Below are 27,245 nucleotides of genomic sequence, written 5' to 3' on the forward strand. Positions count from 1 at the left end.
AAACAAAAACATAAGATAAATAAGTCATGCTGCCATGCTGTATATATCCAACATGTATAAACCTGTTCTGTGTGCAGAGATCCACTAGTTTATGTTGTGAAGATCAATGGTGCCATCTAAAGGTGAACTGCAGTCCTCTTACCAAGTCTCATTACAAGTTGGGATTTAAAGTGGATAAAAAATAATAATAAAAGAGAGAGAGAGAGAGAGAGAGAGAGAGAGAGAGAGAGAGAGAGAGAGAGAGAGAGAGAGAGAGAGAGAGAGAGAGAGAGAGAGAGAAAGTAAAAAATACAACCTGTGATTTGTGTGATTTTTTTTTTAAATCAAGTATCCTAAATACTAAAGTGTTGTCTTTGATTGGCACTCTTTATTGAGACAGAACAAATGAACAAATTGCAAAGTAGTTGTCATGAACTGGTCAAAATGAGAGCGTTGGACCCAAAAGCAGACTCAATGGACTAGAAGAACTGTTTACAGGTTTTATGAACAAAAACAGAAATTCAAGACTTAGAACATGACCCAACCTATAACATTCACAAACGGCCGAGAAACGAGGAAGGTAACGAGGCCAAAGAATGCTACACGAGAGGAACACAGTCTGTTGAATCCTGGTCGCTGTGTCCGTGAGAGTATCCTGGGAAATGAACCGGGGGGGGAGAGTTGTCCAGTTCCAAGAGAGTCACGATGGGCAGAAGGGCAGATGGGAGAATAAGATGAGTATGGAATCCTTGGTGGAGGTCTTAGTGTGTTAGCAGAGGCATTATGACTAGCGCCATGGAGTAACGCAACAGGAGGTGGATCTGCTTGTGGCTTTTTTGGGCTGTTGTCACAAAACATTCTGTTTTAAATTTTACACATGATAATGGAAAAACTAATTTAGTATGTGAATTGACCTGATCTTGTCATGAACCGGCTGTGTGGAGGCAGATGAGGACCCAAACGCAAAACTCACGGAGGCAGGAACTGAACTCAAAATCACTGCTTTATTGCAGGTTTCACAAAGGAACAGAACTAAACTGGGAATACTAACAGAAGACCGTGGGAACACAGAAAGACACACAGGTTCGGGGAGAAGACATTGACGACGCGACACTGACCTGATGGAGACATGCACATAAATACACAGAGGGTTAACGAGGGAAGTGGGAGCACACGGGGAACACAGCTGACACAGATAATCATAACGAGACAGGGCAGGAGTGAACACAACATGACACATACTGACGAGAGACTGTCAAAGTAAAACAGGAAGTACACAGAGGTTCAGACAGGAGGAGAGAGAGCACGGGGAGAACACAGACATAACAGGCTGGGGAAAACATGGAATAAAACACAAGGAGAGACGAGGGCTCACAGATACACAGGGGCACACAGGAGGTAACCAAATAAGGAACATCTTAACTAAATAACCTAGGAACCAAGGCATAAATAGGGAACAAAATACAAAAACTAAGAATACTGGGCCAACATGGCCCAGGACCATGACAGATCTTCCAAAATAGATACCAAATCAATCCATTGCTTCAATCTTTTCTATAAAACTGCAAAACTGAGAAGACACTCATTCTAGAGTCTGCACTCTTACGCATTATTCTCACACAAACTATGAATTTAACGCAATCCTTAACCTTAACTGATTGTCAAAGACATATATCAGGCATGTAAGACTTTAACCTTGAACACAATCTTACATCATTGTCTTTTGTCCTCTCTATCTGCTAACTCTTGCTATCTTTGGGAATGAAATAATATTATATTTACATTTCCATCCATTATCTTCTGCTCTTTGCTCTTTTTCTGCTTCTGTAGTGCTAGTTACATGCTAAAGATAGTAAAACACAAACTGCATCCAGGACACAAACAAATGTATAACACTGCTAACACAACTTCGACTCTTGACAAGCACCTGCACAGACCGAATGCACGAAGTTACACTAACACAATGTAAGCCAAGAGCCCAGAAGGATGTTAAAACTGAGTGAATGCCTAAACCAGCTGAGCAGTCAGACCCTGAACTATAGACCAGGTCACAAATGTACGTTTCTAGAGTACTCTGTGGGAATCACTTTATAGCACTTTAGCCTGGTTTTATCCTTGCTTTGTGTTGTCATTTTTGTGTTTATACATAAAAATTTAAATAAAGATTGTGTCCTCATTAGGAGAGGCATTTGTATTAATGTGTGGGACTGAAGCATAAGGGTTCAGGGTTAAATATATGTTAAAAAACAAAAACAATTTTCAAATTTTTTGTAATTTATTGCATTTTTTGCAATTTATGTAGTTACTATGCACTTAATGCAAACATATTATTAAAATTTGGGTTATAATGGTTGTATTGATGTATAGCAACTTGAAATGCTCCCAAAAATGGCACTATAGCATGTAAAAATATAATATAAGATCTGGCAGACTTGGTTCTATGGTAGGTCTTAAAGGGTTAATCAACTCAGCTAAGGTGGTTGCATACTATTATCAGTTAACTTCCCTTTTTCTGCTGTGTGAGATATAGGCCTGTATAATGAGCAATAAGCCCTCTCTGTTTAGCAGCCTTCCTAAAATCCTCATATGACCTTAAAACACACAATGTTTCAATGTGCTCTGTATTCAAAAGCTACCTCCTTTACACACTATGAGCTCTGTTACTATAGTTAAGTGCAACAGACCTGTAACTTTCACTGTCTTTGGATTGTGCGTCATAGATGCTGTCAGCTGAAACAAAAATCCTGTTTAAAAATATGTATATGATGCCACTGGTTAGTGTTGTACATATAGGGAAGAAATCTCAAATGTGTTATAAATGCATAAGGTATGATCCACAAGCATAATTGCACACGCACTGCACAGTGTGGGGTGGTTGGTGGTTCAATTCCTGGCTGTGTTGTATAGAGCGCTTTGAGTACTTTAGGAGAGTAGAAAACGCTATACAAGAAAGAATCAGTCCATTTACGGTAAGGTTTTGTAAGTGAGTGAGAGGGATATTAATCATCAGTGACCTGTTTGCCTCAGAATCAGGAAGTGTGCAGGAACAGTCAGAGCTGTTCACTTCCTGATATAAACGCTCAAGAAGTAAACCGTCCTTCAATTGCATGAGAGGAATTCCACAGTCAAATGGCTGGTAGGTAACTTAAATTCTACTTCTAGTGCTAATATTGTTTAGGTCTGTGACAGTTGTTAAATGAGACATTTTTCAAGGTGTTGTCCCATAATGTATTCTAGAGAAAGCTGAGATTGTGTGGCTGTGAAAACAGATGTGAAGACAATTTTAAGGGAACTTCCCTAGCATCAGAGAATTTTCATGTTCCAAAAACACTTTTACTGTTGTCATTGTGTTAGAAAGAAAAAAAGAAGCTGTCTTGCCAAAATACATGTATGGTAGTGCTATATGATACTTTACAATACCCTATAAAGGCAGCTTATGTAGGAGAGAACATTGTGTCATGATTTATGAGATGAAACATCATTAATTTGCAAATTCTGCAAAAATTTGTATGACCACTAAATCACAATAATTAGTTAATACAATACAAACTCAGCTTTCATATTTTAATGTATGATGAATATTTGGATCAATCAGCCTACCTCTAGTGCAGTGGTTCCCAAAGTTTTTTTGCTAGGCCCCCCTTTGTTTTACAAGAAAAATGCTGCCCCTGCCTCCGCACCTACACAGGTATTTTTGAAAACGCAGCTGTTTCGTCCACACGTAAACGGCGTTTCGAATCACCGAAAACAGAGATTTTTTTAAAACTCCTTTTTTGCGTTTACGTGTGGACGAGGAATACAGAGTTTGTCACACAACGTCAAAGGTATGTGCCTTTTTTCACGTCATGCTGTGCACCACGTTATTGTTTACATGAGATGAATTGCAGAGTAGCAGACAGAGACAAAATACTGTTAATCTGACTATCGTCAGGTTTTACAGCTTACATATACACACGCAGTTACTGTCCCTCTATTTAGAAAGGCAGAGGCGTCACGATGTGATTATTTTACGTGTAGTTGTTTTTTTCCTGTGTAATAATATTCAACATTGCTATCAATACATTTTTCAAAAAATGTCTCTCTGTGCAAAATGGGTTCAAAAACATAAACAGCTGTGGGATACTGTTTGTCTGTGATTTGAACCGGGGGAACAAATCGTGGCAGGATCAGCCTGATGTTATTTGTATCCCACTGTAACTTTACTGTATACTAGCTAACATCTCCAAAATGTCAGGAGTAGTTAGTTATTACAACAAGCGTTTGTGAACTAAAAATCAAGAATGTGGGATACTGTTTGTCCGTCATTTGGAGAGCCCAGCGCGTGCTCCCGACAAAGGGAAAACCAATTCTGCAGGGGAGACCTACCTCGGCACTTGTGCAGGTGAAGCCAAAGGAAAGACCACCATATTTCACCATATTCACCATATTTTCTAGTCTTTGGCTTAGAATGAAGTTGGTTTGGAAACATATTCAGTGATGCTTCATCTCCTGCTTTGCGTTTCTGTAGGCGCCCCGTGCTAGCAGTGTCCAAGCGTTTTGTTTCCTTTCCCCCCTTTTCACACCGTGCCCCCGCTGCAATGGCTCTGCACTGTCTGTGTAATTTGTGCCAGCCATGTTCCCAGGTATTTCCTCTTGCCCTTTCCCCACTTGTATTTGTCTTCATGTTCCTTTGCTTCTTGTCGTGATCTCCATCATGCCTCACTCTGTGTTCGGTCCGTCAACCTGCCTAGTTAATTTGTATCTGTATTTCGTTTTTTCCTTGTTCAGCAATAAAGCTGGTTTTGGAGTTTACATTTCATTTCCTGGAGTCTGCATTTTGGGTCCTTTTCCTGCCTGCCTGCCCACAGCCAAAACACCATATATGAGATGGAGGAGATGGCTGCAAAGCTTTTAGGTAGATCCAGCATCTAGTCTATGGTTTATAGGGTTGTACCACACAAGTCAGTAAAATTGCTTTATGAAACGGTGCCTAGTTGTTAACCTATTTTTGTAACACAGCAACCAGTTGGGAGGTATGGGATCTATCAGGACAAAAACTGAAGTACCTTCCTCAGGACCTTCTGGCACCAGTTACTTTGTATACAAGTGTGGATTTGCAGAGGAACAAACTAAAACGTGTCACCGGCATCTCCAAAAACACCAACATCACAGAGCTTAATCTGTCCAGGAACAAGATAATCGAGTTTTCTCAAGAAATCTGCAACTTGAAAAATTTACAGACACTCTATATGAATCATAACAATGTCAGATCAATTCCAGAAGGAATCTTCCCACATCTTAGAAATTTAAAGTTCCTAAAACTCAGCACCAATCGCCTGGCAAGGCTTCCTTCAGATATAAACCAGTGTACCAGTCTTACTTACCTGGACCTTTCCAAAAACTGCCTGCAAAACATCGAACCACTAGTTGGGCTACCAAAACTGAGGGAGTTATTGGTTGAGAAGAATCAGCTTACAGAGCTACCATCCCAGCTTTTCCAGAAAGGTAGCTGTGAGCTGATCAAGTTCAAGGCCATGTGTAATCCACTAAGGTGTCCACCAGAGGAAGTCTGTGCTGGAGGGGTCATGGACATTCAGAGCTACTTCCTTCAAATGGAGGAGAACCCCAATGCTCACACTACCTGGACAGTTAAAGCAATGTTTCTGGGCTCTTCCATGGCCGGGAAGTCCACACTCTGCCACAGCCTTAGGGAAGGGAAGCCTGTGGCAGTTGCAATGAAGGATCGGACGGAAGGAATAGATATCACTCGGCTATACACCCATGAAGTCCGCTTCCTTCTCTGGGACTTTGCAGGGCAGGAGGAGTACTATCTGACACATCATATCTTTATCACACCAAGAGCACTTGTTATCCTCACTGTCAATTTGGCCAGGTGAGACAATTATTGTTTCTTTTTTTTATGGTTATTTTGTTAAATTATATGACTAATAGTCAAATAATATGACTAATGTGACTATAGTTCTTTTGTTGCCCTTCCAGCTATCTAAAAGTTATCTTTCTAAAAGAAATTCTTTCACTAGAAAGTCTTTTTAATGCTTTGCAATTGTATATTCAGTCTTTATTTTAGAAAGCAAGGGAAATCTGTGGAAGTTAACATATATATATATATATATATATATATATATATATATATATATATATATATATATATATATATATATATATATATATATATATATATGTGTGTGAACATATATATATATATATGCCAAGAGTGAATCGATGTCTCGTTCACTCTTGGCATACAGGAGGTGGTCCTGTGGCATACACAGGTTGGTCAGTCTGACTGCTTGGTCTGCCAGTAGCTGGTGTTTTGCGCCTCTGGTATTCTTGCCCATGCTCATGTATTGACCCATGTGTCAGTTGGAGGGGACCGGTCCTTGAGGATCAGGACTGTCCGGCCTTCGGTTAGCCATTTTTATTGTTCCCTTGGTAACCGGCTACGGGGGGGGTCCAGGTTTCAAGCTTGGCCATGATCCTATCTTGATCTCAACGATCCTTCTCCTATCGCACTTGGGGCTTGGTACCCAATCTCGGGTGGGGGTGATGAAATCTCCCCCCTGACCTGGCATCCTGGCTCCCCCTTGCCGTAGCATTTATGTTGTACCTCGTCAATCTCTAGCTGTGAGAGCAGTCCCTTCTTTCGAATGTTGGAACAGTTGTGGATGTTGGGTATCGAAGAATCCATAGGTCCCTCATCCTATTCATGTAACCCCTTCCGCCAGGGTTACTTGCGTAGTAGCATTCCAACTACGCCTTGTTTTCGTCTCTTGCCCACCAATGCCTTCTTGTTCCAGTAGCCCACTTCTTGTCAGGGTGCCCTGGTTCCTCGACACCTGACGCGGTGCATGCCTCCATATTTATCTGTCTCGCTCATGTCTGCGGTAGGCTTGCTTAGCATAAGGGGTCTAGCCTATATATATATATATATATATATATATATATATATATATATATATATATATATATATGTGTGTGTGTGTGTGTGTGTGTGTATGTATTAGTTATCTAGGTGACAGCAGCAGTGGATATTTTCAATATTCACATGGCTGCCATATGTCGCTTAGTTTATGAATGTTGTACTTACAGCTTCAAAAAAAAAACCTACTTTTTCAGTCAAGAAACAGTTTTTTTTAATGTGCTTTATGACCAAACACCTTCCACCCTACTGATATTTACTTGAACAAAAACTATACATTGAGTTTAGTGCTAGTTAGCCAAGATATGACAAATGTGAAATTAATATTTGTGTATGCCAGTTATCGAGCAGCAGCATTCTGACATTATGTGTAAGTACCAATGACACCCAGCATCTTAGAGACCAATAGCAAAAAAAAAAAGACAATAATGATTCTGATTTTCTATCAGCTATAGCACTGTAGACCCAGAGTCTTTCAAAGACCAGATTTGGTTCTGGTTAAACAACATACAGCTACGTGTGCCAAATGCAGTGGTCATGCTTGTGGGAACACATTGTGATCAGTGCAGAGACCTGGAAGAGGTAATGGAGAAGAAGAAAGACATTGATGAGAAGATTAACATAATGCTGGTAAACAGAAAGATGGTTTTAAAGTACCAGAAGAAAAATCTGGAAGAAAATACAGACCCATTTCTCTACATGGATCAAGTGGATGAGATTGATTCCCTTTTAGAATACAGTTTGAAGGTAATGATTGGTATGATTAAAATATACCATTTTAAATGCCACACAGGCCCAGTGGGGTGTTACTGTGGATGCAGAACCTTTTACAGTTTTCCTTTACCTTCCCTTCAGGTGTTGGATCTTCTAACTCTTGACTGCACAAAGACTCAGGATATTGTAAGATTCAGAAGTCATATTTTGAAATGCATTCAATCAGAAAGCGCTTTCCTGTGTTCTGAGACCATCTTACCACAAAGTTATGAAGAAGTGGAACAAGCCATCCAAAACCTTGTTACACTAGAACAGATTCCTCAACATGGTAAGTCCAGTTAATGACTGTGCACTTTATTTAAGTAACACGGAGAAGTTGTTTTTGCTTTGTAATAAAAAGTATCCATTTTCTATGTCAGGTATTGTTCTACTTGAAGAACTCTGTGATTTAATAATGAACCATGTAACACAGAGCAGAGAGCACCTCCACTCCATATTGCAATTCCTCTTGCGATATCTGCACAGAATTGGGGTTATTATTTGGTATGAAGATATTGATGTACTAAGTGACCATGTGTTTATCCAGCCTTCATTCCTCATTTCTATGTTCAAGGTCAGTGGCTGTTTTTCTTTTTTCAGACCTATGTATGCACACACTACCCTTTCGAAGTACAATGGTTTCCTTTACAAGCATTAATGTGAAGATTCCTGGTAGTGTCGCTTCCACTTTAATTTTAATTCCAAACAAATTACCAATAAATATAATGTATACATGGATCAGAATGCAGTTAGGTTAAGACCAAAAAATAGCACTGGCCACGGTCAAACAAGCAGCTACACTCTTTTGATCCCTTTGCCTGAAGATTTCCACAGAATTTACAAACTACACTAAACTACTGTTACCACAGTTTCTCCTAACTTACTCTTCTAACTGCTTTCTGTGATTGCAGACCATTGTGAGACATGACCTGGTGCAGCAGCTTGAGAGAATCTCAAGAGACCTACTCATGCAAGAAGGAGCTCTGATGAAACAAAGGTTCATCTGGGTGGAGGACTTGCGGTGCAGAGGCACCCTGCACAATGCAGCCCTGCGCATCTTAGTCCGGAGGGAGTTAGAGAAACTGGTCATAGATGATGATGATTTGGTCAGAGAGGTAGTAGGTAACAAAAAGGAGGAAGGCATAATTCTCACCCTGTTGCAGCACTTTGAGGTTACCCTCCCAACTCTTGTCAGAAGCCCCATGAACCCCCAAGCACCAGACTTCATCCCAGGAGAAAATCACTGGGAGTCAGTCAGGGAGTCAAAGAGAGACCCTGATGGAGCTTGCCTCTTCCCCATCTATCTGAAGGATGACCTCATAGTATGTCAGAAATGGGGTGAGAACAAGCAGGATGATGTCAGAGTGCATGTGTACGTCCTTCCTGAGGTTCCACATGGCTTCTTTCACAGGTAGCTTGGAAAAAATTTAATTGTTTGTCACCTTTTATAACAGGGGTAGGCAACTCCAGGCCTCAAGTGACAGTGTCCTACAGGTTTTAGATGTGTCCTTGATCCCACACAGCTGCTAAATGACCTCCTCAACATGTCTTGAAGTTCTCCAGAGGCCTGGTAATGAACTTATCATTTGATTCAGGTGTTTTGACCCCGCCTACACCCTTTACAATCACAGGTCAAGGATGACCCTTGGTTTGACCACTCGTCCTGATCTGGTGGTCAGGGCAGGGCTAGTGTCCATGGTTGGTGTTGCAGTGTCTCTAGATGGCGACAAGGGCTCTGCTTGTTGTTGAGCTGCACTATCAGGCTGGCTTATCAGATCGGGTGCTGGTGCTGAAGGTGCTGGTCACGCCTTAGCGCCTCTCAGGTGTCGTCAGTTACGCCGACGTCTGCCCCTCGCCAGTGCGGATCACAAAAGAGCGGGCAGTCTCTGCAGGTCGGATGATGACAGCCGGTTTCCAACTTCTGGACTCATCCTGAAAGCAGATGTGCTCCCTCTGCGCTGCATTTGTAGTATCGCCTCTGGTGCTCTTCTCTTTCCATCCGTGTTTTTTGCACCACGCACCGCGACGCTGGGTACCAACTGGTATACGGTGATGGGAAGCACTGAGCGCAGACATCGACTCATGAGGAGCTGCGCGGGTGATCTGAAGCCGTCGACTGGTGTGTTCCTTTGCTCCAATAGAGACAGGTAGGGATCTACTCCCTGAGCATGAGCTTTATCCAGAATTGCTTTGGCCGTTTTGACTGTTCTTTCGGCAAGGCCATTATTTTGTGGGTACAAAGGGCTTGAGGTTGTGTGGACAAAGTCCCATGTGACTGCGAAGTCCTTGAACTCTCGAGAGCTGTACTGTGGGCCGTTATCTGAGATAAGCTTCTCTGGTATACCGTGTCTGGCGAATATGGCCTTGAGCTTTTTGATGACGGACCCTGCGGTGGTGGAGAATAGCCTTTCGACCTCAAAGAAGTGGCTGTAATAGTCCACAACTACTAAATAGTCTCGTCCACGCCATGTGAAGAGGTCTGAGGCCACAGCCTGCCATGGTCTCTCAGGAATCTGTTGTGTAATGAGAGGTTCTTTAGGGTTCGCTGCACACCTCTCCTAACATATGAAACAGTTTTCCACTGTGGCAGCAATGTCCTTGCCCATGCCTGGCCAGAAGAGGGTGTCCCTCGCTCTCTGCTTACTCCTCTCAATCCCCATGTGCCCAGTGTGGATTCTCTCCAGCATATTGTTTCTTAGGGCTGTTGGCACTGTGATTTTGTCACCTTTAAAGATGATGCCATGGAAGTGTGAAATTTCATCTCTGAAATTCCAGAAGTCCTAAAGGATATGGGGGCATTTTTTCCTGTCCTCAGGCCAGCCATCATGCACGGTTTACTTCAGAAGGGTGAGCTGCGGGTCGCATGCTGTCGCAGCCTGTATCTCTGAGAGCTTTTGGTCACTTACTGGGAGGCTGTTTATCACTGAGTGGACCTGATCCTCCATGCCTTTGCTCAGCGTGCTGTCTTGGTCGAGCAATGGTTTCCTGGACATGTCGTATCTCTGCAGCTGTAACAGCATGTGCTGCAGATGAGCAGGGGCTATGGAGATTGGCTTCTTCAATATGTGCTCCAACGGCTTGTGGTCTGACTCGACGATAACTCTTCTGCCGTACATGTAGGTGTGGAAGCGCTTGCATCCAAACAACACTGCAAAGAGTTCTTTTTCAATCTGTGCATAGTTAACCTCTGTCGGGGTCAGTGTCTTTGAAGCATATGCTATTGGATGTCCGTCCTGCATCAACACAGCTCCCAAGCCATACTTTGATGCATCTACCTGTAGGCATAGCTCCTTGGTCGTGTCGTAGTATGCCAGTATGGGGCCTGGTTCCCTGGTTATGAGATCCTTTATTTGCTGGAAGACTCTGTCATGATTCTGATCCCAGACGAACTCAGAGTCTTGCTTGAGCAGCTGACGCAGCGGTGCGTTCATTTCTGATAGTCGTGGTGCGAATCTGGACAGGTAGTTCGGCATACCAAGAATTGTCTCAAGCTCATTCTTATTCTCAGGAGGTGGCATGTCCTTGAATTTCTGTAGTTTCTTTGGGTCTGGCTGGATGCCCTCCCGGGTGAGTTTGTGTCCAAAGTAACTCACTTCTGTGGCCCCTATGACACATTTCTCTGGATCGAGACGCACTCCTCGCTCCCTTGTGCGCTCAAGCATGGCACGGAGGTTCTCGTCGTGTTCCTCCTTTGTCTTGCCAAACACGAGGATGTCATCCACGATGGCTGCCACCCCATTGAGCCCTTCATATGTCTCATTGATTTTCCTTTGGAAAATGTCCTGTGGTGATATTATCCCAAAGGGAAGGCGCAGAAAGCAGTACCTGTTTTGTGCGATTTCATAGGAACGTGCAATGTCTATGCCTTTTTCTAGAGTCAAATCTGACCCTTGGCTCAGCAGCTTTTCTTTGACTTGTGGGAAACTGGTTGCAAAGACAATCCTGTCTTAGACCATTTCATCACAGTTAACATAGCCACACTGCTTGACGAGTAGCTTTAATTAACTCTGTCACAAAGTGTTCAAATGACTCTCCTTCGCCTTGGAGTCTTTCATTAAATTTGTATCTGGCAAAAACGGTGTTCGTTTTCAGCATGAGGTACTGTTCAAACCTGTCAAGATAGGTGGTCAGCCTTTTAGCTTCTTCATCAGACAGCTGCCATGTGTTATAAATGTCTCTGCCTCTTTTTCCTACCCACAGAAGAAGATAGCTGCACTGGGTCTCCTCGGGCTTGCCACTTAGCGGGCCGCTAAACATTAGCTTCACATGTTGCACAAACCTTTGCCAGGCATCGGGAAGAGTAGCTGAATCCCAGTCCATTCGTGGTGCAGGAACTCCCGACGAATCCATTTCGCGGTGTCAAAGGGCGTTTAGTTCGAATTACTCTGACACCATGTAATATTCTGTTCTTTGACTTATGAATAATATATTCTTAAACTGCTTCGTGAGTCTCCATCTTCTTTATTTACCACTCGCTCGGTACAACATAACACACCTCCACTTCCGTAACCCGCCCCACTGCCACTACGGCAAACCCCAAGGGACAATAAGCACGAAGTGCAAACATTATAAACAATACAACAGTGTTATCTAAAATCTGCAGGACACTAGCACTTAAGGCCTGGAGTTGCCCAGCCCAATCTGTAAGATAAGTATATTTTCAATTGTATGTTGGTTTTCACAATTTTCAAGGCAGAGTCTATATAAAAGACTCAAATATGTACAATGAAATTCACAGACACCACTAGCACCACAAAAAGCTCATTCAATAAGCTACAGAGAAGATGTATTGTGTCTTTTATATATATATATATATATATATATATATATAAATAATGGCACACTTTTACATTTACACTTTCTTTGTAAATTTCTTCAGTTTCCAATGTTTTCATTGATTTATAATTCTATTTTTTTTTCTTATTCTTACTCCACTCAAAAACCTCATGAACCATAAATCTTCTGATCTCTCATGGTTGCCACATGTAACCCTTAGACTGATCATTAAGACGTGCTCTCTTTACTCGACTCACTGGGTGGGAAAGGAGCAGTGTCTCCTCTGCTGTGGAAACAGACTTGCTCTGTTTAGACAGGGGGACAACAATGGAGATTCCTTTATAGAGATACGCTGCCGAAGACCTGAGAAGGATGAAGGTAAAAAAAAAATCTGTGGTGTCTTTTGTTTTAGGACCAAAAAGAGCTCGACAGCAACAGTAGAACTACATGTAGCTCATTTCTTTTCTTAGAGTTTCGGCAGATGTGGGATCTGATCTTGGCAGTGATGTCCAAGCTGTTTGTGCTGTCAAGGCAGTGGCCAGGACTGACCCAGCAGGTACACACTCCCTGTCCAGAGAGAGGCTGTCTGCATTATTTTACCTGGAGGGACTGGCAGGAACTGAACAACACCAACCTTTACAGTCTGTAAGTGTTGTATCTCTTAAGACTTCATCCCTGATGGCTTTTCAGAATCTAGACTACAGGGAGTGCAGAATTATTAGGGAAATGAGTATTTTGTCCACATCATCCTCTTCATGCATGTTGTCTTACTCCAAGCTGTATAGGCTCAAAAGCCTACTACCAATTAAGCATATTAGGTGATGTGCATCTCTGTAATGAGAAGGGGTGTGGTCTAATGACATCAACACCCTATATCAGGTGTGCATAATTATTAGGCAACATCCTTTCCTTTGGCAAAATGGGTCAAAAGAAGGACTTGACAGGCTCAGAAAAGTCAAAAATAGTGAGATATCTTGCAGAGGGATGCAGCAGTCTCAAAATTGCAAAGCTTCTGAAGCGTGATCATCGAACAATCAAGCGTTTCATTCAAAATAGTCAACAGGATCGCAAGAAGCGTGTGGAAAAACCAAGGCGCAAAATAACTGCCCATGAACTGAGAAAAGTCAAGCGTGCAGCTGCCAAGATGCCACTTGCCACCAGTTTGGCCATATTTCAGAGCTGCAACATCACTGGAGTGCCCAAAAGCACAAGGTGTGCAATACTCAGAGACATGGCCAAGGTAAGAAAGGCTGAAAGATGACCACCACTGAACAAGACACACAAGCTGAAACGTCAAGACTGGGCCAAGAAATATCTCAAGACTGATTTTTCTAAGGTTTTATGGACTGATGAAATGAGAGTGAGTCTTGATGGGCCAGATGGATGGGCCCGTGGCTAGATTGGTAAAGGGCAGAGAGCTCCAGTCCGACTCAGCTTGTTTCTGATTTTTATGAGGCGAAAGTGGTGTGTAAGTCTTCTGATGTACTAGCAATGGTCAGAATTCCAATGTTCCGTGCCCTCAGACTTTTACCATTAGCATCGGTGCTAAAACAAATTACTGTTAGCTTGTAACAGATAGCACACAGAACTAGAATTAACTTGTTTTTCTCCTCCCCCTGTTTTATTATGTATTTTCATCTGGTTATTGTTTATATCTCTTTATTTTTTACAGTGTGAAGGAGGAAAAATTAGTTTGCCAGGGAGGCCATACACGACGAACGGAATTCATTTTTCCAAAAGGTAAATTGATGTCTTCTTTATTCTGTAAAATAAAGGGGAAAATACAACAACAACATGTGCATTGTTTATATTGTTATTAATCACCACTGTTTTCTCTAAAGCTGCCACTTCGCAGTGATGACTGATGAGAATGACGTCGAAGAAGACAAACACAGCATCACAACCTCTTAAGCAATATGTTTAGTGGCAAAATGTTTTTTGTGCTAGCCAATTTTATCTTCTTTTTTAGTGACTGGTATGAGTATTATTTGGAAAAGTGTCACCAAGTATTACGTTCAGGGCTGAGGCTGATTTTGTAATAAATGTTTTGTAATAGATGTATTTAAAAATACTCCAGAAGACTACTTGCATTTCTATTTTTGATATGCAGCGTTTCAGTGTTTATGTGTACAATGACAGCCTCTGCTGGCTCTTGAAGACTGTCAGCTATGTTTTTCTTTGTGAAGACAAGTTGTAGACCTTACAGTGTTACATGAAAAATTACAACTGCTGCATGTAAAACATTTAAGCTGATCTTTAATAATATGATAGTCCAAATCAATCCGGTCATCTGCAAACTCCTAAAATAGGCTTGCTACCCCTGTATTTCTCTAGTTTTTCATCAGTTCCTCAAAACTCTCTTCTACGTGCTGGCTCATGCTGCCTTCAGGGTCTACTCGTAAATGTCAAGAAGAATGTCATGAAGAATGGTTAATTGTTAAACCCCTGTAGTCAAAAGAAATGACATGTTATTAATTACATAAACTGTCGCTGTCATATAAAAAATACATGTCAGATTATCATATATTTTTGTAGTCTTTTTTGTAGCCACTCATGCCTGTATGAAAAAAAAAGTCCTCACAGCAAACTGAACTGTGTAGTCTGAGTTAAATCCAGATAGAACAGAACCCAGTGAGTTAATGTCCTAGAAGTCATATAGCAGTAATTTTCTCTTCTCTTCTGTCTAAAGACGGAAATCGACTGTCTGAAGTCTATTTTTGTGTCTTCTGTTTTGGAAATAACCTGCTTAAATGTAAATCTGACACTTGTTCAAGTGAAGAATGAGGTAATCGAATTGATCAACTTCTGGACGTACACAACTTACATGTTTTTCAGAAATATTTATGCAAATGCTTAAGACCCTCCTGAAGTTCTAAATTTAGGTGATGTTTTTAGGAAATTACATCTCAGCTATGTAACTCTGTTTAAAAACGAGAGGGACAGAATTATAAGACCATGGCACCTTGGTCAACATTCACTTTAACGTTGTGCTGAGCAGCTATAGAAGTCTACATAGAGTATGTATGTGTATATATATATATATATATATATATATATATATATATATATATATATATATAATTTAATGAAGGAAAACACAAACTGGATAATTTTACAGGGCGAATAATTTCCAAATACATCAAAATCTTTGGGCGTTACCAGTTTTGATTATTCTTGCCCCACTTTAGGTAGTTACTATGTTTCCCACAGTCTTCGAAGGCAGCATCCTATCGCGGCATCGCCGGACCTCTTTCAGGTGTCTTTCCCGGGCAGCTGCACGGCGGAACGGAGAAATGAGAAAGGGGCAGCATGGCGGACAGGGAGAAGAGGAAAGCTACCCCGCCGTCTGGCCGCAACATCCAGGTGAAGTCCCCGGCCAGTTTCAGGTAGGTCCCGGCGGACACAGGGTTGGAGGGAGGGAGCGACCGAGCTGCCAGCCTGCCCACCAGGCTGGAGGCTGTGAATGAGGGATGAACCACTGCGGTTTTGCATATCCGAAGGTGCTGATGCTGGCTGGTTGGAGCCGCTGCAGCAGCAACAGTGTCTGTCTCCGCGGAGCTTTCCAGCGTTCCGACTTGCAGTGTGTTGTTGAGTCGCATGTTTTGTGCTTGGGCGTGTCTGCTCCCGGTGGACAGACACGAGCGATGAGCTCCCTGCTGCAAACATGGTTTAAATATGCCCTACTTTCTGCTAGTCTGCTTCAAAATCCTCACAGTACAAGGATACTTGGTCGTAGTGCATGTTTAATACATATTTTTTCCTTTGCTTTGGTACTCCTTTACGACGCAGTCCAAGTCTCCATCATACGTTTGCATCATTTTGAGCTTGATTTGCTGCTAAAACTCTTGATTCGACAAACCCGGCACTGATTTAGTGTCATATTTTCGGATTTTAACAATACAGACAAGGAGTAAAGCATATGCCTCCAAAAGAATATTTAAGGGACTGATTGTGTTGATGATTTTATGGAAATGTTATCAGAGCCATACGTCATCATAAGCTGACTTTTGTGGTTTAACAGTAAGTAAACTTTGATATTAAGTGGAAAGACTTTAAAACATTATTGAATCATTCTTCCTGAATTATTATTCTTATACCAGCTTAAAAATAAAACACCAAAAAGACAGAACAAAAAAAGAAAACAAGTACACTATTTGTCCCAATTACTCACTTTTACAATGCATAGATTTGCCACACAGTCAGACTGATTTTGAATAGCCTAATGTACTCAGTAAACAAAATATTCAGTAAAATAATTACATCCTTACAATAATAATTTAGATTTTGGTTTTGCTCCTTGGGTTGATTTTCAGACTGAAAAAAGCAGTCTGGGGAATCTTTGTGCTCTACAAATGGACATGTAGATATCAGCTGTTTAAAAACGGTAGGTCAGGTGACCAGTCAGAGGGATTCAACCTGTAGAGCTGAGCACTGCAAGAGATTAGCTCCACGCTGATGTCTGCTCTCACATGCTGAGTGCCTCACACACTCGGAGACCATTGCAGCTCTGCTTTAAGAGAAGCTGTGGCATTACCTCAGGGTGATTATTGTGAGGATGGAGGCCTGTGATCAATATTCTCTAGTGAGACAACAACACACACACACACACACACACACACACACACACACACACACACACACACACACACACACACACACACACACATTCCTGCAAACACCCAGCCTCTGGCCCAGTCTGTCCTTGTCTCATTAGCTGAGCTGAAAACAACCACCAAACATCTTTGTTCAGGATTTCATGATGATCTGTTATTGGGGATTGAATGCTGCTGATTGGTATTTGGGAAATGTGACTGACTAGAGGAAAGAAGCCAGATAATCCAAAATCTCGGGGGCTGGCCCAGTCCCAGAGCGGCCATATGTTGTCATGTTTTTCTCTCTCACCTCCCTGCCTGTGCACGCTACAGTGAAATCCTATGTCTCAGCCCAAGCCACTGCAGTTAAGAGACCAGCTCTTTGTGTTGGAGATGTTCAGTAAGTGAGACACATAAACGCCTCACCTTTATTTCTGGTGTTTTAGTGGCGCATTAGGATTTGTGGCATGAATCTGAGTGCAACTGAATTATGTATTAGTCATAAAGAACTGGGTTATACAGAAAGGATGCAATAAAGACACCCATTCGATTTTTATGCAAGTCAGATAAATGGCCTGTATTTGTATAGCGCTTTACTTTGTCCCTATGGACCCCAAAGCCCTTTACACTACATTCAGTCATCCACCCATTCACACACTGGTGATGTCAAGCTATATTGTAGCCACAGCTGCCCCGGGGCAGACTGACAGAGGTGAGGCTGCCAGACACTGGTGCCACTGGGCCTCTGACCACCACCATTAGGCAACGGGTGAAGTGTCTTGCCCAAGGACAGACCGACCGAGACTATCGGAGCCAGGGCTCGAACCGGCAACCTTCCAATTACAAGATGAACTGCCAACTCTTGAGCCACACAAAGTCAGATAGCCGCACAAAATCATTCTGTATAACAATAGATTTCTAGTAAAGGTTCTAGGTTTTTAATCCAAAATGTACAGCAGGTAAAATTCTTTTTGCCAAAATCATTTATTTCTATTGGTTTATCAGTATGCAAATTGTGTCTTCTGCTTTACTGAAAAGTTTGTTCTCACTGGGTGTACCCTGGATGACTCATGTTACCGCTAAGGATGGAAACTGAGTTCCCAGTAGTTCAGTTCCTTGGAATTGTTAGTCTGCTTTCCTATCGATTCTGCTTATTGGTTCCACTTCAGTTGGTGTCCTGGAGGAGGAAAGTAGCGGTGCAGTCTACAGCATGAATATAGACATAACTTTTATTTTTATTGCACAAAAGGACGAGAGCACAATGGTAAAGTGCAAACTGCATACAGGACAGAAACCTTGTGCTGCTAAAAGAACTTCAGCTCTTTGCAATTATCTGCACAGATAGCATGCTAAGCTAGCCAAGAACCCAGTGTGATGTTAAAGCTGAGTGTAGAGCCCAGCCCAACAGTCAGACCCTGAACTTCAACAGGCAACAAATTGATGAGCAGTCAGGCTCTAGCATTTTTCTCCCTGTTCATGTTTCTAAAGTAGAATCACTGTGGCGATCGCATTAAAGTCTCTCTGTGCTAGTTTTCATCTTTTTGCTTTGTGTTGTCAACTTTGTGTTCATACCTTAATACTGAAAGAAACGTCATGAGTGTGTCCTCATTAGAATAGGGGTTTGTGTTGGTATGTTGGCCTGTAGCCTATAGGTTTTTATTGTTAACTGGTAAATTATGAGACAATGATTTTTCATGTCATTTTACAGAGAATAGTGAAAGTAACATAATGAGTAGTAATACATCTTTTGACTTTTAAGTAATGACCCCAACACTAATCAGAGCCTCCAGCATGCACAAACATTTGACCGCACAGCATACAGTTATTTCCCACAAATGTGATGTCTTTGATGTGTTGGCTGCTGGTGGTGACTCTCAACCCAATGACAATTGACAGGAGAATTGATAAGGACACTAATCGATAAGTGATCTTGATAATGGAAATCTGAATCTCTAAATTCATATCAGTTCTTATCTAGTAAGAGTTTTACAACTCATGATGTGGTTGTTATAAACACTGTGCACTATAACAACAACGAAACGTTTTCCTGTTAGGCAGCTTTGGTAGAACGTGTGTAAACTGTGGCATGTGGTGTTAATGATATTCAAGCTGACAATGAGCCGTGACAGCAGAGTTAAAAAAATAGTCTAAAGTGATGTTGAATTCTGCATTTGAACATCCTTTTTATGTTCATCCTGGAGATGAAGAGAAACTGTTGAAATGTTCGGGAAACCGGCAGTCATATTGTAACTGATATTAAGCAATGGACAGCAAAATGCTGCACAATGTAGTCTACAAAAAAAGGAAAACTAAAAAACTTATAAAGGCTGCATAAAATAATTAGACCTTTCAACTAGTCATCCCCAAACAGAATTTAATCTTCAGCTATCCTGTAATATTTAATGTGAAATTAGGTGTTCAGGAAGTCTCAAACCTGGATTGTATTTTTTCATTTTAGAGGGAGTGGTGTGGTGAGGGCTGGGCTATACATTTATGTGAACTTTTGTTTTAAAATTACCTGCCATGCATTATTCACATAACTCACTTGTGGCACAAGAGGGCGTAGTGGGAAATCTGTATCTGTGCAAGTGTGCGTAGTTAAGCATAATTAAGAAGATATGAAGCAGAACAACAGTATAGGATTGCAGACTACTCTAGGGTGCTTTAAGGGAAAAACTCATTAGACATCAGCCAGCTGAGATCCCTGTTGATGGATCAGGTAATGCCTGTCTTTCTCAACAGGTGCAAGTTAACTGTAATCACTTGTTAGAGTTATAAAATAGCTTTCTGTGAATAGGGTTTGAGAGTTCTAGTAAGTTATTTGATTGGTTTATCATACAGTAGCATTAATTTGATTTGGTTAACTTGTCTAAGCTGGAACTTTCACTCTGTTAGCAACAACTGGAGCTGAAATAAAGGTATTGTCATCACCCCGTTGGACAGATGGACAAGGCGGGTGGAGTGGACATCTAAGTTTGTGAAGTCGAGAACAAAGATACGTAGGATTTTCAAATTGATGCCATAGGTGCATCTACTAAAAACCTTGGATAAGTTTGAATGTCAGTGATCTTGACCTCATGGTCAGAGTATGCTTTCTGAAAATCTTGTGAATGCAAAAACTTGAAAATGGGACTACGTAAGATTTTGAAATTGGCAACTCAGGTGTGTTGCCAGTTGCCAGTAGTTTTTGTTATGTATTTCATTAAACTGGCTGTCATTTCCAATATTGCTCATAAAAGTTTCCACCTTAAGGGCACGGAAAATACCTTTGTAGGTCATCATTCATCTGTTTCGTGTTTAAAGAACATAAGTAGAAGGCAGCTGGAGTTTGTTCTAGGGATGTCATGATACCAGAAATTTAGAAGTTGGTACCAGTAGGATTATACGAGTCTCCATGCCCAATTCATTACCAAACCACAATTATTATCCTATGTACTGTACTTAAACAGACTCCTTTATTAAAAGGTATTTTAAAACACTGACATACTGGCATAATTTTAATTTAAAATGTTAACATTAAAATTTGCTCACAAAACACAGATTGAAATGTTAGGGTGGTTGTCGAATAGTCTAGTAACGTTACAGCAAGGATTGTAACCTGTGGAAGAAACTGATTTCACAACAGTATTGCCAGCTATGATAACATATATTTCAGGATTAAGTAAGAAGGATAATACTTTGAATGATGTTAGCATAAACTGAAGGAAAAGTCTTTACACATGATTATGTTTAAAATAATTAGGGATGTTTCCCTCAGAATTAGATTGTATTTGTGGCAGCGAGGCAGATCATGTGTGCACATATTTTAAATGTTGTTGAGCACACTCACAAATTTCATGAATTATTAAATAATAGCATATACACTAACCACATTATAAATAATAAAGAAATAATCAACTGCCTTGCTAATAAGTTTCCAATCCGTTGAATGAACTCCACAGGTATTTGCCTGTTCTGCTCTACAGCCGTAGTGAGATAAAGTGGCGAGAGCTTTTCTCGTTCCTCAGGCTCTGGTTAGATATGCCTTTCCAGCTCACTGTAGATCATGTTTACTCAGATTTACTATGCCAAGGAGGACCCTAGCTGGCTAGCAGTTTGTGAAATTTCAAATACAATTACTGATGCTCTTTCATGGTCGAAAGGATGCATTGTGCAGTTGGTTAAAAAGGTTGATCCAAATTCAGCATCCATAATAGAAAATATTTTTCAATTTTAATATGTGACAATAATGCAAAAGCAGAAGAGTTACATCATTAAGTTACTTTAACTGCAGCGTTAAGCAGTCATATTATATTTTTACTTAAAATTAACATTGACAACAGTACTTTTATGCTTACATTTGACTTATGCTGTGTCACTACTGTTGCTATAATGCTGCTGCTGCCACCTTGTTTCAGTAGATTTACATTTCAAATTAGGTAGTGTGTCATCAGGGACACTAGCTCTCTGGTAAAGAAAGTTGGAAAAGGCCCTTCATTTCTCTTGTAAATGTTGCTGCAAACATTTGGAGGCTATATTGCCCACCCATACTCTTGCATTTTGCATGACTTATGTCCCGAGGAATCAGAACTCGTAGGCACATCTTTCCATTTTTTCCCCAAATTACTTAAAAATCAAAAGTTTATCAGTAATCTCTTAATTATAAATCCACAAAAGTGTTTGAGTCATTTATCCATTGACCCTCTTTCTCTACTTTCACCTTTTCATTTGCAGCTTTAATGTTGGTTGATTTGAATTTCACCTGTAGTAGGAGCTAGTGGACAGTAATTGCCCTGCTTGCTGTTCCCAGTGGATGATCATTTACTGCTGTGTCTCATTTCTGCTAACAATGCATGTTTGACTTGACAGCACTCCGTTCTGTTTATACAGTACAGGACCCTCTCTCGCTCTTCTTTTTCTGTCACTCTCTCTCTCTTTAAAAGCAAGTACAGCACAAGTAAAACCTAATTTAGGAGTTACAGTTATATTTAGAGAAAGATAAGTTGCTAACGTTCCCTTAGTTTTTCTAAAAGATCCCTGCTTCGCTTGTGACATCTGGTTTCACCAAGATGGTGAAAGAATTATGACAAGGTGTCTGTTTTACCTATGGTAGGTCTTGATGCATTTTCAATCATCCAGGAAAGAAAACCTCCAAAAGTTGATTCTTTTCATCTGGACGTAGCATTTGGGAGAAACGTTTCAGCACTCATCCAAGTGACTTCTTGAGTCTCAGCTGACTGCAGGTTTCCCCAATCTTATAAACAGTACATTCGACTGACTGAAACCAGCCCACTGAGGAACAATGGGCTGGGAGGTCAGTTCCTTAATCTTAATTATGCAAATTCTCATGACCATTGATCAACAACTACTGACCAAAACCCACTGATCAAAGACCACTGATCAATGGCCATGAGTACCATTCACAGAGAGTTGGGGAATGGCTGCAATCACAGCATTGTAAGATGGCGAAAGATGTACCCTTAGACCCCCTCCTCGATTCAGAGATGGTCTTTCCCTTTTCACATAAATGGCCTCCTTGACGCCGCGCTCAAATCAGCGTTCCTCCCTGTCCAGGATGTGAACATCCTCATCCTTGAAAGAGTGTCCACTGGACTGTAGGTGTAAATAGACTGCAGAGTCCTGGCCTGACGAGGTAGCTCTTCTGTGTTGTGCCATCCGCTTCACCAGAGGTTGTTTGGTTTCCCCGATGTATAAATCCTGGCAATTCTCCTGGCACTTAACAGCATACACTATGTTACTCTGTTTGTGTCGGGGGACCCGATCCTTGGGGTGGACCAGTTTTTGGCGCAGCGTGTTTTGGGGTTTAAAAGCCACAGTGACCCGGTGTTTAGAAAAAATGCGTCTCAACTGCTCAGATACTCCTGACACCTATGGGATCACTACAGGTTTTCGCTTGGGCAGCGGTTGTCCTTCTCTCCTGGATCGGCTGGAGCTTTCTTTAGATGCCTTTCCAGCTTTGACAAAAGTCCAGCTGGGATAACCACATTTACTCAGGGCCTTCTTGATGTGCTGTTCTTCTGCCTCCCTGGCCGCTGTGTCAGTGGGGATGGTGTTCGATCTGTGTTGTAGCGTCCTGATGACACCCAGTTTGTGCTCCAGTGGATGATGAGAGTCAAACCTTAGATACTGATCTGTATGTGTAGGTTTACGGTACACGTCAGCTTTTAGATGTCCCCCATTACTGATGGAAATCTCACAGTCTAAGAAGGCTAACCTGCCACTTTTCATATCCTCCCTGGTGAATTTGATGTGTCAGTCCACTGAGTTAATGTGATCCGTGAATTGTGGTACGTCCTGAGATTTAATTTTCACCCAGGTGTCATCCACATATCTGAACCAATGGCTTGGTGGTGTTCCAGGGTAGGATAGCAAAGCCCTCTTTTCAACTTCTTCCATGTACAAATTGGCCACGATGGGTGAAACTGGGGAGCCCATGGCACACCCATGTTTCTGCCTGTAGAACTGACCCTTGTATGTGAAGTAGGTGGAATGAAGACACAGTTCCAAAAGCAAACACACTTGGTCGATGCTGAGAGTGGTCCTGTTGCTGAGGTTGGTGTCATCCTGTAATCTCTTACAGACTACCTCCAACACTTCCGTGACTGGGATGCACGTGAAGAGAGATGTAACGTCTTGCAAGACCATGGTTTCATCTGCCTCCATAATGACATCTCTCACCTTCTCAACAAAATCCAGGGTGTTCTGGATGTGGTGTTCAGAGCTGTCCACCAGCGGGTTGAGGATCGAAACCAGAAACCTGGAGATGTTATAGGTGACCGAGTTGATCATGCAGACAATCAGTCTTAAAGGTGCATTAAGGCATTTATATATACCTGGCAGTTCTTTCATCCATCCAATCATTTCAAATTTAGAGACACCTCTTTGGTTTCAAAAAACCAAAGTGGAAACAACTATATGCATATTTTATCTACAGTCCATGCAAACTGGTATTATGATCTACAGCTGTGTGTTAAAATGAAGTTTTCAGCCACACGGCTAATGAGAATATGATTGCATATACATTTACTGAGGCTATTTCTTAGCTTCAATTTACAGACATTCTGCTTACAGCAAAACAATGGGGGGTTTTTTAAGGAAAGAAAAACAATTGTAAAATTGTGAAAGCTTGGCCAGTTTAGTAATGAAGTAATCTTTTAATTTTTGCACAATGAATGTCAGGTAATTCTCACCCTGTGTCCTTTACATTTATGCACTGACCTGCACTTTTTACCATCCTATTATGCTTGCATTAGCAATATCAAAAGGGTTTCACAGCAGCGACAGTGGTGGGATAACATCAAGTGGGAAGCTATAAAAGACTGTGAAAAGCAGACTGTAGATTTATTCTCGACTAGAGAAATGCTACATCCCTAGAACATGAGAGGTAAACGGGCACCCTGGAAAATAAGGGAATGGAACTTTGTAACGTGTCTTTAACATGGTAAAACCATATTGGAACTCATTGTGATTTCCTAACCTAAATGCTCACAACTGAAAATAAAACTGAAACGCTAGTGAGAGCGAATTTTAAGAACTTCCTTGTCAAAAGTTGGGATGTCCAAAATGGGAATGCCCCTACATGTTTTCAGAAAAAATGTTCCAGTTGGTGAAAACAAATAAACAGTAGTACAGGGAGTGCAGAATTATTAGGCAAGTTGTATTTTTGAAGAATAATTTTATTATTGAACAACAACCATGTTCTCAATGAACCCAAAAAACTCATTAATATCAAAGCTGAATGTTTTTGGAAGTAGTTTTTAGTTTGTTTTTAGTTTTAGCTATTTTAGGGGGATATCTGTGTGTGCAGGTGACTATTACTGTGCATAATTATTAGGCAACTTAACAAAAAACAAATATATACCCATTTCAATCATTTATTTTCACCAGTGAAACCAATATAACATCTCCACATTCACAAATATACATTTCTGACATTCAAAAACAAAACAAAAACAAATCAGCGACCAATATAGGCACCTTTCTTTGCAAGGACACTCAAAAGCCTGCCATCCATGGATTCTGTCAGTGTTTTGATCTGTTCACCATCAACATTGCGTGCAGCAGCAACCACAGCCTCCCAGACACTGTTCAGAGAGGTGTACTGTTTTCCCTCCTTGTAAATCTCACATTTGATGATGGACCACAGGCTCTCAATGGGGTTCAGATCAGGTGAACAAGGTGGCCATGTCATTAGTTTTTCTTCTTTTATACCCTTTCTTGCCAGCCACTCTGTGGAGTACTTGGACACGTGTGATGGAGCATTGTCCTGCATGAAAATCATGTTTTTCTTGAAGGATGCAGACTTCTTCCTGTACCACTGCTTGAAGAAGGTGTCTTCCAGAAACTGGCAGTAGGACTGGGAGTTGAGCTTGACTCCATCCACAACCCGAAAAGGCCCCACAAGCTCATCTTTGATGATACCAGCCCAAACCAGTACTCCACCTCCACCTTGCTGGCGTCTGAGTCGGACTGGAGCTCTCTGCCCTTTACCAATCTAGCCACGGGCCCATCCATCTGGCCCATCAAGACTCACTCTCATTTCATCAGTCCATAAAACCTTAGAAAAATCAGTCTTGAGATATTTCTTGGCCCAGTCTTGACGTTTCAGCTTGTGTGTCTTGTTCAGTGGTGGTCGTCTTTCAGCCTTTCTTACCTTGGCCATGTCTCTGAGTATTGCACACCTTGTGCTTTTGGGCACTCCAGTGATGTTGCAGCTCTGAAATATGGCCAACCTGGTGGCAAGTGGCATCTTGGCAGCTGCACGCTTGACTTTTCTCAGTTCATGGGCAGTTATTTTGCGCCTTGGTTTTTCCACACGCTTCTTGCGACCCTGTTGACTATTTTGAATGAAACGCTTGATTGTTCGATGATCACGCTTCAGAAGCTTTGCAATTTTGAGACTGCTGCATCCCTCTGCAAGATATCTCACTATTTTTGACTTTTCTGAGCCTGTCAAGTCCTTCTTTTGACCCATTTTGCCAAAGGAAAGGACGTTGCCTAATAATTATGCACACCTGATATAGGGTGTTGATGTCATTAGACCACACCCCTTCTCATTACAGAGATGCACATCACCTAATATGCTTAATTGGTAGTAGGCTTTCGAGCCTATGCAGCTTGGAGTAAGACAACATGCATGAAGAGGATGATGTGGACAAAATACTCATTTGCCTAATAATTCTGCACTCCCTGTATTGTTTAGTCAGAGGTTTTGTTGAAGTGAAATTTTAAAATTTTACTAATAACAGTATTATTATTTATGAAATAATACAGCAATACATCACACAACAACATCTTTTTTGCGTCAGAAATTTCACAGACATAAAGGAATGACGTCTTTTACGATAAGTGCTGCAGACTATCTGAATATACCGTGTGACTGTTTGGGCACCTGTCTACGTTTGCTTTATGGCCTGTCAGCCTTCTTATTTTGTCACTGTCGCCATGCTGCCAGATCTCAGCACTGAGTGCAGTAGTTTCATGAATGATGATAAGCTAGAATCTTCTTTTAAGAAGATGAATAGGGAAAAAGAGCGATGGAAAAGGGAAAATTAGAAGTCTTCTGTGATCAATGAGCCCCATGAATAATTGAGGGTGACCGTGTTTTACACAGATAGAGGAGAGAGAGAGAGCGAGAGAGGAGTGTCCTCCTGTGCTGATGTTTTTCCTGTTTGGACTTCCCGTGTTGTTAGATGATCTGCTAACACCAGCAGTTTCCAGCATTGGCATAGTAAATCTGAGTAAACATCAGAGAGAGGGAGAGAGAAAGAGGGTTATATAATACTACTGTTCTCTGGTGGCTTCAGCTCCTCTCTTTGGGGGGAAAAAAATCCTCCATCCATCTCGCTTCCCTCCCAATGAGCAGCAGCAGCAGCCGGGCTCTGAATCAGACGCCGCTTCCATCGACCCTGGACGAGCTGCTCCCCTTCTCCCTCTCCCCCAGCTCTCTTCCTACACTCGCTCCTCCCTCTCTGCCTCCCTCACTGCCTCTTTCACTTTCTAACCCTCTTGCTCCTTCTTCTCCTCCTCTCCTCTTGACTGTGGATGCCCTCCTCACTTACAGCATGGATTCGGGAGGGGAAGGAGGAGAGGGCTGGATGGAGGACCAGTGGGAGAAATGGTAGGACATCTGTCTTATTCTCTCTCTCTCTCTTGTTTTTTCTTTTTTCAGTTTATTGGCATGCAGCAACATGGCTGTGTGTGACCTTGCAAGTGTGTAACTGCTA

General features: G+C 41.6%; 2 protein-coding genes across 3 annotated transcripts in view; both read left to right on the top strand.

Annotated features, from left to right (window-relative positions):
- Window positions 1-4,845: 4,845 nt before the first annotated feature.
- On the top strand, window positions 4,846-14,338 carry LOC146640086 (malignant fibrous histiocytoma-amplified sequence 1). The gene is made up of 10 exons (XM_085349946.1): window positions 4,846-4,873; window positions 4,978-5,851; window positions 7,348-7,645; window positions 7,754-7,940; window positions 8,032-8,225; window positions 8,563-9,062; window positions 12,648-12,805; window positions 12,898-13,072; window positions 14,100-14,167; window positions 14,283-14,338. Exons 1-10 carry the CDS (start codon window positions 4,846-4,848, stop codon window positions 14,336-14,338), a joined length of 2,538 nt encoding a protein of 845 aa, XP_085206072.1.
- Window positions 14,339-15,736: 1,398 nt separating this feature from the next.
- Window positions 15,737-27,245, top strand: part of mapk8ip1b (mitogen-activated protein kinase 8 interacting protein 1b) — a 43,882-nt gene continuing 32,373 nt past the window's right edge. Inside the window, exon 1 of one of the 2 annotated variants that reach the window (XM_085357681.1) lies at window positions 15,737-15,813. In XM_085357681.1, coding sequence (XP_085213807.1) covers window positions 15,737-15,813 — 77 coding nt within the window. Of the gene's footprint in view, window positions 15,814-26,876; window positions 27,140-27,245 lie in introns of those variants that run through there. The other variant, XM_085357672.1, reaches the window with a different exon arrangement.

This window comes from Diplotaxodon limnothrissa, linkage group LG1 (assembly GCF_057381915.1).
Source record: "Diplotaxodon limnothrissa isolate DT_005_m linkage group LG1, D_limnothrissa_male_GT1.1, whole genome shotgun sequence".
In the NCBI taxonomy this organism is placed as follows: domain Eukaryota; kingdom Metazoa; phylum Chordata; class Actinopteri; order Cichliformes; family Cichlidae; genus Diplotaxodon; species Diplotaxodon limnothrissa.